Source organism: Geotrypetes seraphini, chromosome 4, assembly GCF_902459505.1.
Source record: "Geotrypetes seraphini chromosome 4, aGeoSer1.1, whole genome shotgun sequence".
Classification (NCBI taxonomy): domain Eukaryota; kingdom Metazoa; phylum Chordata; class Amphibia; order Gymnophiona; family Dermophiidae; genus Geotrypetes; species Geotrypetes seraphini.
The window spans coordinates 63395067-63411189 of record NC_047087.1 but is presented as its reverse complement, the minus strand read 5'-3'; the positions used below and the strand labels follow the sequence as shown (position 1 = coordinate 63411189).

Genomic DNA, 16123 nt, shown 5'->3' with positions numbered 1-16123 from the left:
GATGGGGACAAATTCTGTCCCTGTGTTATTCTCTAGGGTAGAATCCAGTTACTTTGTACTTACAGAAAAAAAAATGAATATTTTTGGTTATTTTCTCAAATTACAACTAAGAAGTATAAATGTAGGATTTGCTACTTTATTTTAGTTTATGAAGTTTTGTTGATAGTACTGTTGCATCTTATTTTAACAAGAATTTTATTGCATTGCATTTTTACTGTAAAACCAGTTGTACCATATTATCCCCCCCTTTTACTAAGCCGCTGTAGAGGTTTCTACTGTGACCTAGAGCGCTAAATGCTCCGACGCTGCTCCAATGCTCACAGGAACTGTATGAGCAGCGTCAGAACATTTAGGTCCTCTTTTACTAAGGTGCACTAACCGATTATCGCTTGCTAATTGATTTAGCGCGCGCTACACGCTAATGTGTGCATGTTAGTCTGTGGATGCATTAGTGTTTAGCGCACGCTAATCGGTTAACACACTTTAGTAAAAGAGGGGATTAGTGCTCTACTGCAGCTTAGGAAGGGGGAGGTATATTATTTATCTTGATTTTATTTTTAATTGTTCACTACCTTGAACAGAAGGAGATCCCTGGAGTAGTAGGTTATAAATGACTATGTTAAATTAAATAGCATCCAGGTTAGCTTTCTGCACTGATGTTCTTTCTACTGGTTATATAGAAAGTGAACTGGTTTGCATAAGTGTGTTTATTGTTGCGCTTGGCCATCAATTTACAAGCTCTATTCCCATTTAAGATATGCATAAATTGGAACAAAAGTTTATCTTTATAAAAGGTGATGGTTTTGATACGCCGCCTGGATATGCACATCTTAAACCTAAGGGCCCCTGTTACAAAGGCGCGCTTAACGCGCGGAATAGCGTGCGCTAAAATGCCACGCACACTTGCCGCTACCGCCTCCTCTTGAGCAGGCAGTAGTTTTTTGGCTAGTGCGCGCTAATCAGGAGAACCATCAGATCACCCTGCCTCACTTCTACCGCTGCCATGCCTCTGACTCTGGATCCATATGAGTGATGAAACAGGATCAGGCCTGGCATTAGTTAATACTTCATCATTGAGGCTTTGAGCCCATGTGCTCACGAAGGCCCTGCTGGACACACCACCTCTAACATGTACAAATGCATCGGAGGGGATGGATCCAGCAGAACTTTCATGAGTGCATGGGTTTGAAGGCTCTTCAGCAGTGAAGTATCAACTTAGTTTTAGGTGGTCTAGAAAGTTTTGAAATAAGTAAATAATAAATAAAGCTGGTCCTAGTTCTTTTTCATGCATTTCCACAGCCGGACTCAGAAGCACGAAACAGCAGAAGGGAGGGAGGGAGGTAGGTTTCAGTGAAACTGCTGGACTTGGCTTATCTAGAGGGAACTTAGCTCACCACTTTGAACATCAGCCAAACTGTCTTTATCAGCTGTGATTTTCTATATTTCTATGTTTCTCTAAAGACAAAAAAACCTACTTCTCTAGTAAACAACATTAAATGAGCCTTTAACTGCTCTTTAAAAGACAGGATATGAACAAGGAAATCGTTTGAATTAAAGGCAGGAGGTATTACTGTGTGCAGGAAGAGGTAAAAAATAGAGGTTCAATGGCAGTAGTCATCGTTTTAATTTAAACACTAGAAGGGCAATTCTATAACTGGGCACAGATTGCATGTAAATGTACAGAATACCAGCACGTTTGCAGAAATTTAATTGGCAGTAATGTAGCTAAGTGGTTCTGTAAGGATGCAACTATCTGTCGTAGGACATAAATGCAAGGGGTGGGACAATGTGGAACAATGGGATTATGGGTGTGCCTTTCACTAACACGTGTACCTTACAGAATACTGCATTTGCACACACCTTGCCAAATTTAAGCATCCACCGGTTGTGCGCACAACTTAAGGTACCATATACAGATTTTGGGGGATTGTGTGCTAAATTAGTAGTGTGGCATTTAGCATGACATACCAGTATGTGCGTGAGTATTACATTTTCACGTGTAAGTTATATTCGCACTTAACCAGCTACGAAAAAAGATTTTTCCTCTCAACCTGTCCAGGTATGCCTGAATTTTGAGGTATAACCAGACTCTGCCCCTGGAACGCCCCCAGAATGCCGCCGACAGATTATCATTCCCCTCCTTAAAAGGCATCTCCCGTGTTGGTAAACTAGGGTCCTCCCTCCCCTTCAGAATCACTCAGCTCTGGAATAGTCTCACTTCCCCTCTTCGTAACTTGAGCTCCTTTCAACTATTCTGTAAGCATTTGAAAACTTGGCTCTTCTCCAAAATGTAACCTCTCCCCCTCTCTGGTACTCTAAGCCCTAACCTCTCTTCATACTTACTTCTATAATTCCATTGGAGTTCCGTTCTATCCCAACCCCTGCAAACCTTGTTGAGCTCCACATTGTGGAGATGATGCGGTATATAAACCCAAGATTTAATTTAGTTTAGTTTAGTTTGGTGCTAACCGGTCATGTTCAATGGCACTAGAATGACTGGATAGCCAAGAACAAGCGCATTAACCAGTCAGTGGCCATTCCCAGATGTTAGCTCACTTTGAATACTGGCTGCTTAATGCATAAATTTTGCTAAGATGATAGAATGAGGGGGGCTTATGTGTCTGGAGGAATGCTTAAAACAGCTTCCAAGTATAATACTCTTGTATCACCTGAAACTCTCAGATTAAGTACAGTTTGGAATACTTTTGTAAATTATGGTACATTCATTTTTAATGTAAAAAGCCATCTGTCAGGAGATGACAAATAAAGTTGCTGATGCTGTGTTGGACACTCCATTTTGCTGACTAGGGGGCTCATAATCGAAACAGAAAAATGTCTAAAAACTGGCCTCAATCGGCACTTGGACGATCAGTAACAAAAGTCGCCCAAGTGCTGATAATCGAACAGGGCTTTAGATGTATTTAAAAATGACTTAGGCCTTCACAGTGCTGCTGAACAGCCAGAGCTAAAAGGGGCATTTTAGGAGGAGTGGTGAGGGCAGGATTTGGGCAGGACGTGGGCTGTCCTAGACTTAGTCGTACTGCATGTATAACTGAAGGTTTTACAATACTGCCTAGACGGAACTTGGACATTGTGACTTAGGCCATCTAAAACCAGGTCTAAGTCCACAAAAGGTATCCAAAGTGACCAGACAAGCACTACAGACACAAAGTACAGACCCCCACACACAGCCCCAGTGATCACTGCCCCCCCACCCCCATAATAACAACTTTACATATCTGCCTCCAGAACATCAGCACCTGGCAGCCTGGCATAGGAAAGCCTAGTAGAGCTGCACAGAGGTGGCTTAAATGGTCTTGGGGGTGGGTTAGTGAACCATAGAGAGGAGGTCCCAGGACCATAAGCCACTCTAATCACTGCATTCATGGAGAAACATGTGCACCCCACAAAAAAAAACCCCATACCCTTTTGTACTGCCATATAAGTGGCTCCTGCAGCCATAAGGGCTATTGGGATGGTAGATTCTGTGGGGTGTTTTGGTGGGCTCACCATGACCTATAAGGGAGCTGTTGTGAGATGTTTATGTGGCAACCTTTTTGTGAAGTTCACAGCAGTGCCCTGTTGCCATGTCTGGGTGTCCAGTCCCTTACTTTTCTGGCCCAAAAGGTCTTTTTCTAAACGTTTTTGAGTTAGATGAATTTTTGGTTGAAAATGGGGTATAAAGATGGACGACTGCGGTCTGGACGATCAGACGAATGGATGTACAGTTGGACGATTAAAAAAAAAAAAAAAAAAAAATGCTGGACGTATTTTTTGAAAATGGACCTTTTCTCGTGTCTGACTTTGGACAACTTGTAAGTTAGGCCAAAAAGGACTTAGATATTTCTTTGATTATGCCCCTCCACATGTCTAGATACGTACACAGGACATGTGGGCATACTTTATCATTATATTTTTCTACAGTGACAACAATTGCTTTAAACTTATTAGATCAAAGGAAATTGTTAGACAGACAGCATTTTGTAGAGGCTCTGAATTTAATTTGCTTGGATAATTGGTCTGAGTGATCCCTGTCCAGTAGCCTTGATGTAATAATTAAGCTCTTCCAGGAATTCTTTTGTATATGTATATAAAAAAGTAATTAACATTCAAAAAAAGTGTGCATGTTTGTGTTTGTGAGTATAAAACTGCTGCCATTTTATTTACCATTTTCTAAAGGATCGAATAAAATACTATCACTGAAAGTCAGCCTTAATAGATTTCTTATGAAGGATTATATTATACCAGCAAAGTGAAACAGGAAAATTTATGCTCTGAATATTTTTCTTTACAATAAAGAAATCCTTTAAATGCACTGCACTATTTATTGCTGCATTGTTGAAATAGTAATGGCTATATTTCCATAATGAGAAATTCCCACTGCAGATCCTTGTGACCTTTGGCAAGTCACTTAACAATCCATTGACCCAGGTAGGCCCTCTTTCATCAAGCTGCTCTGATGCTCATAGGAATTGAACGAGTGTCAGAGCATTTGCCTCACTGGCCTGTGCTAAAACGTTCTACTGCAGCTTGATAAAAGGGAGCCTTAGATTGTGAGCCCACTAGAGATAGAAAAAAGTACCTGCGTGTATGTTACCAATGTACTTGACAATATTCTCTGTAACATCACTGTATATGTACAGTTTCTTCCTATGTAAACTGCTCTGAACTACTTGTGGTATTGCGGTATACAAATAAAAGTTATTATTATTATTATAAATAGCTTTTGGTTGTACCCACAGGAAGGCGGTATATCAAATCCATTACCCTTTACCCTTAAAATATTTCAGTGAAATAATGAAATCCAACAGATATTGTTAGCTGGCAATAAAATGATTTATTTTAAAGAAAAATCTTGTAGTTACTACCATACTGACATTTGGAGATACTGAAGCAGAAATTTCATGGAATCCAGAACACCATAATCAAAGGTCAAGCCGATCTTATGTGTATATTTCTCTTAACATGTATGATTTCTTAGAGCTTTGACAAGGAAGAAACTGGCAAGTCAAGCAAATATTCACAATTTAAAGGGATAGTGTTAACAAAATTGCACTTGCAAATCTCTGATAGATGAATCCTTTTATAATAGTGTTATTTTAAAATCCTTCTGAAAGCAGTACGTGCCATTCCCCAGGCACCAGTAAAAAAAAAAAAAAAACATATTAAAAAAATTGAATTGAATTGGAGAGGTCCCTGCAGTTACATCAATTCCTCAACATACTGATTGATATCTTATTACAGGGCTTCATTATCTTAGAACAGGGATAGGCAATTCCGGTCCTTGAGAGCCGGAGCCAGGTCAGGTTTTCAGGATATCCACAATGAATATGTATGAGATGAATTTGCATGCACTGCCTCCTTGATATGCAAATCTATCTCATGCATATTTATTGTGGATGTATGATGTTGATGGGCAACCAGAGCAACGTTCTTTGGTTACACCTGTTCTTCCCGCTTTAAACCTTTTTACCCACTTATAAATTTTTTGTTGATTCATGGATGACTCATGGTGAGTATTTAAAGGACTTGTCTAGCTAACTTTGGGAGTGAGCCCAACAAACCTGTGGGAATTAAATTTTCTCCTTGAAAAACAGATAAAAAATTTTCAAGCCAATACATTACCTGGATATGTTCTCCTGAACTTCCCCAAATAGAGCTATAGGGTAAAGGGGATGGAAATTGATATATTGCTTTTTCTGTCTGGTTAAAATCAAAATGAATTATATACTTTAGACAGGTACTTATTTTGTACCTGGGCAATGAAGTGTTAAATGACTTGCCCACAGTCAGACAGAGCTGCAGTGGCAATTGAACTCACAACCTCAGGGTGTTGAGGCAGTTGCTTTAACCACTAAGCCACTCCTCTACTCCATCTGGATAGGTTTTCTACTCACAAGCTCTATTGAACATCACTATTCTAAAGTGAACATTTTTGTACACCTTTTAGATTTATCAGTTGTAAATATTGTATTGCAATATACAAATTATAAAAGCATACTCTAAGAAACATGCAGACTATCAAATCACAGTGAGGATTGGAAGCCTGGCTATTATAAGGCAGGCATATGAGGGTCTACATTTTCTTTACCAAAGTGATAAGAAAGACAAATGTCATTAATAAAAACTAGAGATAACTTAGGCATTACAAATCATTGTTCCAGGTTGAATAAACCATTTACCTTATTGAAATGCAATCAGTAGAAGTAATCTTACTTATTGTTAGGATACACAGATTTCTGCCATATCCTTACCTTTTTCTTAGATCGCTCTGATTTCTTTGATATGTTCTTTACTTTTTTGTGAAGGTGATGAAGCACCTGAAAGAAGAAAGATGCCAAAATTTTAAACGCTATTTTGTCAGAAGAATGTGGGAGTTTATATATGAAATGTACTGGATGGGATAAAGATAAGCAATTACATTATTGCATGCTGAAATAATCGTACCCACAGAATAATGGCTACTGTACCCTAATCTTCACTTGTACTTACTCCAGGAAATAAGAAAGATTCCACAGGCAAAATTAACTATATTTGGAAAAATTTCTGAAATATGCTTTCTCAATATTTTGGGAAAGGTAAAAAGAACAGTGAGAAAATAAGGTAAGGGGGTTCAAGTGGAAGGTATAACTTGGAAAGCCATTGTTATGTAATTTTGTCTTAAATATATATTGTGAAGACCCCTCAGGTGATTTTTGTAGTGATGCAAAAGAGCAGGAGATATAACCCATTCCACAAGGTAGTGCAGTAGTATAAGGGAAATGGCAGAGGCCTATGGTGTTCCACAAGGCTCTATCCTATCTCCTCTATTATTTAATATCTTTCTTTCTCCTCTTTCTCCTCTTTCTTTCAGTCTATTGGATTCAAAATTTTCGCATACGCAGATGACATACAACTCCTTCATCCTATCAACACCTCAAACATTTCAGAAATAAACATTATTACCAATAAACTCGATACAATTAGTGACTGGCTTTACACAAACAAACTCTCCCTCAATATTGACAAATCCTGCGGTCTCTTTTTTCCAATCAACAACAGTGAGACTCTATCAGGAAAAATTTCCATTAAATCCATTCCTATAAAAATAGAACCAAAAATAAAATTACTAGGAGTCATCATCGATAAAGATCTCACCTTTCACGATCACATCAGCTCGGTCGCTAAGATTTGCTTTTTCAAACTTCGTCTCATCCACTCACTAACTTCGATCCTAGAGACAGATGCGATCAAAATTCTAATTCATTCTCTAGTCATCTCCCACCTCGATTACTGTAACTCTCTTTTCAACGGACTTCCTCAAAAAGAAATTCGACGTTTACAACTAATTCAAAACACAGCAATAAAACTCATCTATAAAGCCAGGAAATTCGATCATGTTACCCCTCTTCTGAAGGAAGCACACTGGCTCCCCATTACACACCGTATCACCTATAAAACTATTCTGCTTACCTTCAAAATCAGACTCTCTCACCTGCCCTCATACCTAGACAAGCTTCTCATTCCACACCGCTCAATACGTCTCCTAAGGTCAGCAGATCAGAAACTCCTGTCAATTCCTACAATAAAATATTTTTTCAATACTAGGAAAATAAATTTTGTTGTAGTAGCTCCCACCTTGTGGAATGCTCTGCCACAGCTACTCCGATCCGAAGATCAACTTGACAAATTTAAAATAAGTTTGAAGACCTTCTTATTTAGTGATGCTTTTTCCTGCATTTAGATTTTCCTTTAAACACACATAGTTTCTTTTTCTTCTTCTTCTTTTTTTTTTTTTTTTTTTTTTTAATTCAATAGGTTTTATTGAATTTTAAGAACATAACAATGTAACTGAAAATAAAGTAATATACAAAGTCAAATCAACAATACAGTAATACAGTCCAATAGCTCCTGTATATTTAGTATTGCATGAACCATAGATAAGCATGTCATATTATAAACATGTATAAACGGTATGTACCCAAATGAGTACTATAATGTATATTGACAATTAGCCTTCTGGCATGTAATACATGGCTGACTAGATATATGAAAGAGAATATCAGATGAGTGTAGATATAGTAATATCATGAACTATCTCTTTGGCAATAAGATAACAAAGGTGCCCATATTTTTTCAGATATTATGATCAAGTAGTGAGAAGTCTTTCCACGCCGAAATAATTGATTTAAGTGCTATAAGTAACATCAGCTTCAGTAATCTAGACTCAAATTTATCTAATGCTCTCTGTATGGCTAAGTCACCAAACATCACAATCGAGAAAGATAAGGATACATCAATAGGTAATATCTCATATATGGTGGTCCAGATAGATGTCCAAAAATGTTGCAGAATTGGGCATTGAAAAACCATGTGGTGCAAAGTACCTACTCCAGTCAGGCAGGACCAGCATTTGTTAGAAGCTGAGGGTTGCAATTTTGAAAGTTTAACTGGAGTCCAGTATGCTCTATGATAGAGAAAGAGTACCGTCTGCTGAATGGTGGCCGATTTCAGTGCTTTAAATGAAGTCAACCAATGGTTTTCCCAATCTGACATATCCAATTCCAAAGAGGAATCCTGTGCCCATAATTCCTTAAGTGTTTCTGAGAAGGTAAATTTATCATGATGGAGGAGTTTATACCAGTTTGAAGCCTGCCCAGGAAGTAGAGTGAAAGTGTTAATCCATTTTAGAATGGTAGGTGGGTCCACTGATAGCGTAAATCTTTGGAGATAGTACTTGATACTATGTCTTAGTTGTAGCCATTGAAAGTAATGAGTTGGTGTCAAACCATATGTGGTAGATAGAGTATTGTAATCCAGGAATGAGTTTCCACTCATTAGGTGGTTGAGTGACCATATGCCAACTCTTCGCCAAGATTTCCACTCGATATGTTGACCCTGTATTTTTATATGAGGATTACGCCAGACTGAAGAGTACAGCGTCACATTCCATTTCAATGGAGCGATTGAGTCAACTACAAGCAGTGCTTCTTTGGTAGAGGAGAGAACACGGTTGAGTCTAGTAGTTTCATCAGGAACAGTGAATGAATGATATTTCAAAGTCATCTTACCAAAAAGACTGCGCTCCAGTTGTACCCAGGCGGGAAGTTGAGAAACAGTGTGTTCCCTCAGCCAGTAAGAGCCCTGCCTACATAAAAAGGCTATGTGATATTCGTATAGGCTAGGAAAATTAACCCCACCATTTTCTTTGTTACATTTGAGTTTGGCCAAGGCTATGCGCAGGGTTTTATTATTCCATAAGTAGCGAGTCAATGAAGCTTCAAACTTTTTATAGATGGATTGTGAGAAAAGAAAAGGTATCATTGACAATACATATGTAATCTTAGGCATCAACACCATTTTTATTGAATCCAGTCTGCCCCATCAAGATAGTTTGAGAGGTGACCATCTGCCTGTTGTGTCAGAGATGATTCGAGATATATAATCCACATTGAATGACTGAATTTCTTCAAGAGTTGGTCCAAAGTAAACACCCAAATATTTCAGTTTAGTCTGAGTGTATTTGAGATGGAGGCTCTTAATAATATCAGAGCAAGGTGGGCCAGATAATGGCATGACCTCTGTCTTTGTGGTATTTAGTTTGTAACCAGATACCGTAGAGTATGTCTCAATCATCTGCAAAACAGTAGACAACGAATCCGCAGCAATATACAGTTAACATAGAAACATAGAAACATAGAAGATGACGGCAGAAAAGGGCCACAGCCCATCAAGTCTGCCCACTCCAACAACCCTACCCCCTTGAATTTACCCCCCTAGAGATCCCACATGTGTATCCCATTTCCTTTTAAAATCCTTCACGCTGCTGGCCTGAATCACCTGAGGTGGAAGTTCATTCCAACGATCGACCACCCTTTCGGTGAAGAAGAACTTCCTGGTGTCGCCATGAAATTTCCCACCCCTGATTTTCAGCGGATGGCCTCTTGTGGCAGAGGGGCCTTTAAAAAGAAGATATCATCCTCCACCTCAATACGGCCGGTGATATATTTAAACGTCTCTATCATGTCTCCTCTCTCTCTACGTTCTTCAAGTGAATATAGCTTATTGATGGATTAGATCCGATGGCAATAAGCAAGGGTTCCAGGGCAATGTTGAAGAGCAGTGGTGATAAAGGACAGCCTTGCCTGGTACCTCTGGTCGGATTAAAAGCTGTAGAGAGTATATCATTGATGAGAAGTCTGGTAGATGGAGCAGAGTATAATACTTTGATCATTCGAATGAAATCAACAGGGAAACCAAACCATTGTAAAACCTGGAACATAAAAAACCATTCTACACGATCAAAAGCTTTCTCTGCGTCTAATGCCAGGGTCACCAATGAAGCCATATCTGAAGAAGCTTGGGAAATGATATGTGTGAAAAGTCGTGTATTATCACTTGCCAACCGGCCTTTCATGAAACCAATTTGATCAGTATGAATTATTTTAGGCATAACATGTTGAAGCCTGGTAGCCAATAGTTTCGCAATGAGTTTAGCGTCCACATTTATCAGAGACAATGGATGGTAATTTTGGACGTCCAACGGATCTTTATCTGGTTTCAATAATACAATGATTATGGCTTCTGTAATGGTTCCCTGTGCAGAACCCCTGTCAATGAGGTGGAGTAAGTAATTTAACAACATGGGAAGTAGTGTTTCTTGAAACGCCGAATAAAACTCCACAGTGAGACCATCAGGATCCGGTGATTTGTGTTTAGCCATGTAATGTAATGCATCCATGACCCCAAACTATATATTCATGAGAGTGACTGTATGCAGTCTGTATGCACATATATTATACACAGACTGCACACACATGTACACACGTGGGCAGTGCTGATTCTATACACATAGCACTGCACTGTGCACATACCGTACACATAGGCACATTCTGGAAGTAACCCCCTCCCCTTACCTGCTAGCCAGGCTTTGGCGGCAGTGGTGCCTGAAGGGCATGAGATGGTAATCCATGACGTCAAGCAGCAGCTTCTGAAAGATAGGTTTGGAGCGCATGAAGTCGACTGGCTAGACACGCTCCATGAGCTCGGGCGCCGTCATGAGGGCAAAGCAGAGGCGCTTCATAAGCTCCGGCGCATGCTACATGCGTATCTTGCGCTCGTGCTCCAGCCAGAACACGGACATATGGAAGAGCTAACTCGGACTTGACGAGCGGTGGCAGCGAGTTGAGCAGGGCGCGCGGCTCATTGAAGTTGAGCAGCAGCATGTCCTCCACCAGGTACTTGTTGGCCAGCTTCTTGGTCTTCTCCAGGCCACGCAGGGCTGCAATCTTACACACCTGTTTGTGGTTCTGCACCGAGATCTATTAGTTGAGGAAATGCACGCAGAGGTGGGTCACCTGCGGGATGTGTAGGAACTTGCTCACAGACAGGACCTCCTCCACAGTGTCCAGTGATAGGGTCACTTTGGCAGTGTACAGGTTCTCCAAAACTAGTTGCAGCCCGATGGATGAACAGCCCTGCAGCACCAGGTTGCTGTTGGCCCGCAGGCTGACCAGCAGCTTATCTTCGGGCGACCAGGAGGGCCACACCTCCTGCCTGGCTATAGCACTTCCGAATTGGCCAGGCCGATTTTTTTTTTTTAAACGAATTGATTCGAATCGATTCACCCAAAGTGAATCGGTGAATTGATTTGAATTGGAAATCGGGCAGCACTAGTCACTACTACAGAAAATAAAGTTACAGTAAAAGCCCAACTGTTACGACATCGTAATAATTAATTACGACCCTAAAATAGCCACCTGGAATTTTCCTGCATATCACCTTTATTTCTGCCACAGGGCACTACAAAGGTGGTTTGTGTACGTATTATGTGTTTGGAAAGAGGAACTTTCCAGAGTAAGGAGGATTCCTGTGTGATGATGTAAGATAGGTTGCACCTCCCTCTATCTGCAAGGGTGAGGTAATAGTATAAAGGGAGCTCAGAGAGTCCTGAGCAGGGTCATCGACTAGGAAGCAGGTAGAAAGGAGCAGGAGGCTGCACGCTCCAGTGCTCTAGTGAAGGAGCCAGCAATAGATCTTCCTTCCTATGGGGAAAGTGAGTTGGTTATCTTGCTAGTTGGAAGAGTCTTGATGAGGATTCTTTTGGAGCAGTGTTGAAGGAAAGCCAATGTTCCTAGTCAAGGGAATAGAACCTTGGGTCCTGAAAGCACTGTTCGACAACAAAGTATTTTATGAAATGTCTGTTAGCCTATGGAAGTATTTTATCCTTGTTTTTCTGGAGTGAAGGATGGAGAGACCCTTTGGGAATACTCAAAAAGCTTGAGACTTGATTTTCAAGTGTGTTGTGTGGGTTTCTTCTTCTTATATTTCTGTTACTTAGAACCATGCATTCTCTATAAATTGAAGATTTGAAGTTGCTATGATTATTTTCCTGTACAGATTAAACCCAACTGCATTGATATGCAATGGTACATTCATTTCAGAACCTTTTCCCGTTTTGCATAATGCCATCTACAAAAAGAAACCATATCAGACATCTGGTGTAGGCTAATTTATTGCCTGTTGACTTTCAGGTTTACTAAGGTGTGATAAAGTTTTGAAAGCAGAAAATGTGCATTATTACTGAATAACCCCTATTGTAAATAGCATGTATTTTCCACGTGAAAAAACTTACTACACTGTAGCAAATCGGCCTCTAAATCATATAATGGTATTTCTTTTTTAAAAAAACGACAAAAAGCTAAGAAAAATGAAGTTTCTGAAATCAAACTGTTGCAGGCAGCCTAGGAAATACAATTAAGAGCTGAATGGTGCTCTGAGCACACATTTTTACATTACAGCAATTTTGTAACCAAGCAATTAGGCTAGCCTGAGCAGAACAGCTAGGAAACCAAACCATCTAAACCAATTAATTACAAGAAAATCCATCTATTAAATGCATTCCTTATGCTATGTAATGGCAGTGTATTCACCGAACTAGAAGTAAATCTTCATCCTGAAAACATTAATCTTCATGTAGATGTTCACCGCATTATATAGGTACAAGACTAATTGATGCTAGATTTGTTTAGGCAGATGTAAGAATGATTACAGATCTCTCAGTATGAAAACAAACACAAGTTACAGTTTTCCAGTTTCTTTCTTACAACTTTATTCATGGTGGCCTTGAATTTTCCAAGTGCACAAGTATCGGATCTGAATCTCTGTCCCATCCCCACGATCTCTGACCCTATTCCTTTCCTGCAAGCTCTGTCCTCATCTGCACAAGCCTCGAACACTTTAATAACATAAGTGTTTGAGACTTGTGCGGTTAAGGCAGAACTTGCAGGAATGGTACAGGAACAGAACTCGTGGGAATGGAACAGGATATTGAGAACCTGTGAGTAACAGGGATAAATTTGCCCCCTTGTCATTCTCTAAAGTGCTTTCTTCTCATTATAGTCAGTGCAATGTGTTCAGACCCTTCAGTAGCATGTAATGAACATCTGTCATGCCTTAGAACACATGTGTCAAAAACAAGGCCCACGGGACAAATCCAGCTCTCCTGGCCTTTTTATGTGGCCCGACGCAATGTTCCTGATCTTCCCCTTCTGAGCTAAGCATGTCCTCCCCTCCACGCTGGTCCGCCGCAATGCCGGAAAGTCCACCAGCCTTGGCAATGGCTCGTCAGTGCTGTTTGTGGCTCCCCCTCCTGTCCTCCATCTGCCGCGGTCCACCCGGGCGGAAACAGGAAGTTGCGCATCATTGGAGACAGACCATAGCAGGCAAAAAGCAGGAGGAGGAGCCACGCACAGCAGTCCCGAATCGCCAAGGCCAGTAGATTCCCTGGCCCAGCAGTGACATCGGACTGGCGCCGGAGGGAAAGGCACGATAGGCTGTGAAGAGAGCGAGATGAAGGGAGAGAGGTTGGACCTGGGGTAATGTGGATAAAGAGAGAAAAAGTTACTTGAAGGGAGAACCGTTGGGAAGAGAAAGGGAGAAATGGTGGACCTGGGGGGAGAGAGGTAGACAGATATGAGGAGAGATGGGATGGGGGGCAGTTGGGAAGAGAAAGGGAGAGAAGTTGAATCTGGAGATGGAAGGGAATGGAGAAATGTTAGGCCTGGGGGGTGGAAGGGAGAGAGAGATGCAGCATCTCTTTTTTTTCCTTCCATCTCATTGTTCAGCATCAAGGGGGGAGGGAAGAAGAACAACAGAAAAGAGATGGAGAAAAATGTTGGACTAAGAGGAGAGAGGAGGAAAGATAGAAGGAAATAGAAGACTGGGAAAGGAGTGAGATGGGAAATGGGAAAGCTACAGAATACGAGAAGATAGAAAATTGATAGGTAGCTGAAAATTTAAAAAAGGAGAAGGATGAGAAAGAGGGCAAGATTTGAGTGGACAGAGGCAGAAAAGAAAAAAGGAGAAAAGTTGAAAGGGAAAAATCAATATGATGGAGACAGGGACTGGAGCAAGAGAGAAGAGGAGAAAAAAAATGGACAGCAGACACTGGAAAGAGAATTAGAAGATAGACAAAAACAGAAAGAGAAACTGGGACCAAAAGCAAAATGACCAGACAACAAAAGGTAGAAAAAATAATTTTATTTTCTATTTTGTGATTACAATATGTCAGATTTGAAATATGTATCCTGCCAGAGCTGGTGTTAGACAGCAAGCATGAACTAGGACCTAAAAGAGAGGAAAAGTCTTTTTTATTTATTTTGTAGCCGGCGTGGGGTTGGAGAGGTTGCATCCCTATACTTCTACTAAGCCTAACCCTCTCCATTGCTGGCGCACAGAGTGGGTTTTGGTGCCGGTGCCAGCGATTGATTCAACGCTTACAGAAGTCCTGTGAGTATCGGAGCTGCCACCGGCGCTGGGGCCCACACTGCGTGTCAGCAAAGGAGGGGGCAAGTATCTTAATAAAAAATCTGGCCCACGACTTAGCCTGCATTTTAGATTTCAGCCCCTTATGTTATTTGAGTTTGACACCCCTCCCTTAGAAGTTACACTTTTATGTACCTGGATCTTGGTGTTTTTAAAAAAATACATAAATCAATGATTTTTAGCTAAACATATCTGTTATTCTCATAAAACTCTTTTTTTTTTAAGTAAATGCATATATATTTAAGAATGTGTTCCTAAATGAACATTTGCAAGTTTGCTGCCAGTACTTTCACAAATCAAAAATCATTAGAATTGATTAAAAGCTAAAACACAGTTCTAGAAATCATGGAAAGTTACATCTGTTAATGCTGAATTCATTTTTCCATATCATGTCTCACCTTAGCATAGCAGCAAGTTATAAGTACCAGAGGCAGCAGGTAACCAATGATGATAATGGAAACTTTGTAGGTCTGTTTAGCAGCTATATCCTTCGGCCACTGTTCCCAGCAGAAAGTGCTATTTGGAGCTTGTTTGTGCCCTGTCAGGGACTGATGCTGAGCCACGGGGATAGCAATGACACTAGACAGAATCCAGATCACTGTCACTCCAATGGAGGCATTTTTCTTACTCCTGATGCATGGGGATCTCTTGGCATGGACAACTGCAATGTACCTGTCCACAGACATAGCCACCAAGGTGAAGATACTGACCAGCATGCTCACCATCACAAAATAGTGCACAAATTTGCAGAGGAACGCTCCAAAGACCCACTCTGACAAGGAATAGATAGTTGCCTGAAATGGGACACAGAAGAGAAGAAAAGAAAGATCAGCTATGCTGAGGTTCAAGATGAAAGTATTGGTAGTGCTACGAGATCTTTTGGACTTGATTCTCCCGATGACTATCATAACCAAGGTATTTCCAGTGATGCCAAGGAGAAAAATCACTCCAAAGAGAACTGGGACAATCACCACCTCTGGACCCCCATCCTTTCCTGATTGGAAGCAACTATTGTTCACATTTCCACAATATGACTCATTTTTATTAAAATAATCATTATCCTCCTCATCCATTGATGGTTGTGCAGCTGTCCCTAATCTTGCAAGACAAAAGATGTACAAGACTTGCTAAGTAAGACAAGAAGGAAAGTAACAGATCAACAGCTGCAGGTGAAAACAAAAACATTGGTTTGATGGTGATCCACGAATTGCTTCAGGTACAGTGTGCTTGCCTGTGGCTTTTTTATCTGCAGTCAACTGGTATTCAGTCAAGGATTTTGTTCAAGCAGGGTTGCTTTAGTTGCTGTGACTAAGCTTTA

The 16123-nt window shown here is 40.5% G+C and overlaps 1 protein-coding gene across 1 annotated transcript in view; it reads right to left on the bottom strand.

Moving 5' to 3' along the window:
- Positions 1-15878, bottom strand: part of LOC117359683 (galanin receptor type 1-like) — a 58245-nt gene extending 42367 nt beyond the window's left edge. The window contains exons 1-2 of the mRNA XM_033942899.1: positions 15204-15878; positions 6255-6320 (exon numbers count right to left, since the gene is read on the bottom strand). Of these exons, the coding sequence (XP_033798790.1) occupies positions 6255-6320; positions 15204-15878 (741 nt within the window). The remainder of the gene's footprint in view (positions 1-6254; positions 6321-15203) is intronic.
- Positions 15879-16123: the final 245 nt, after the last annotated feature.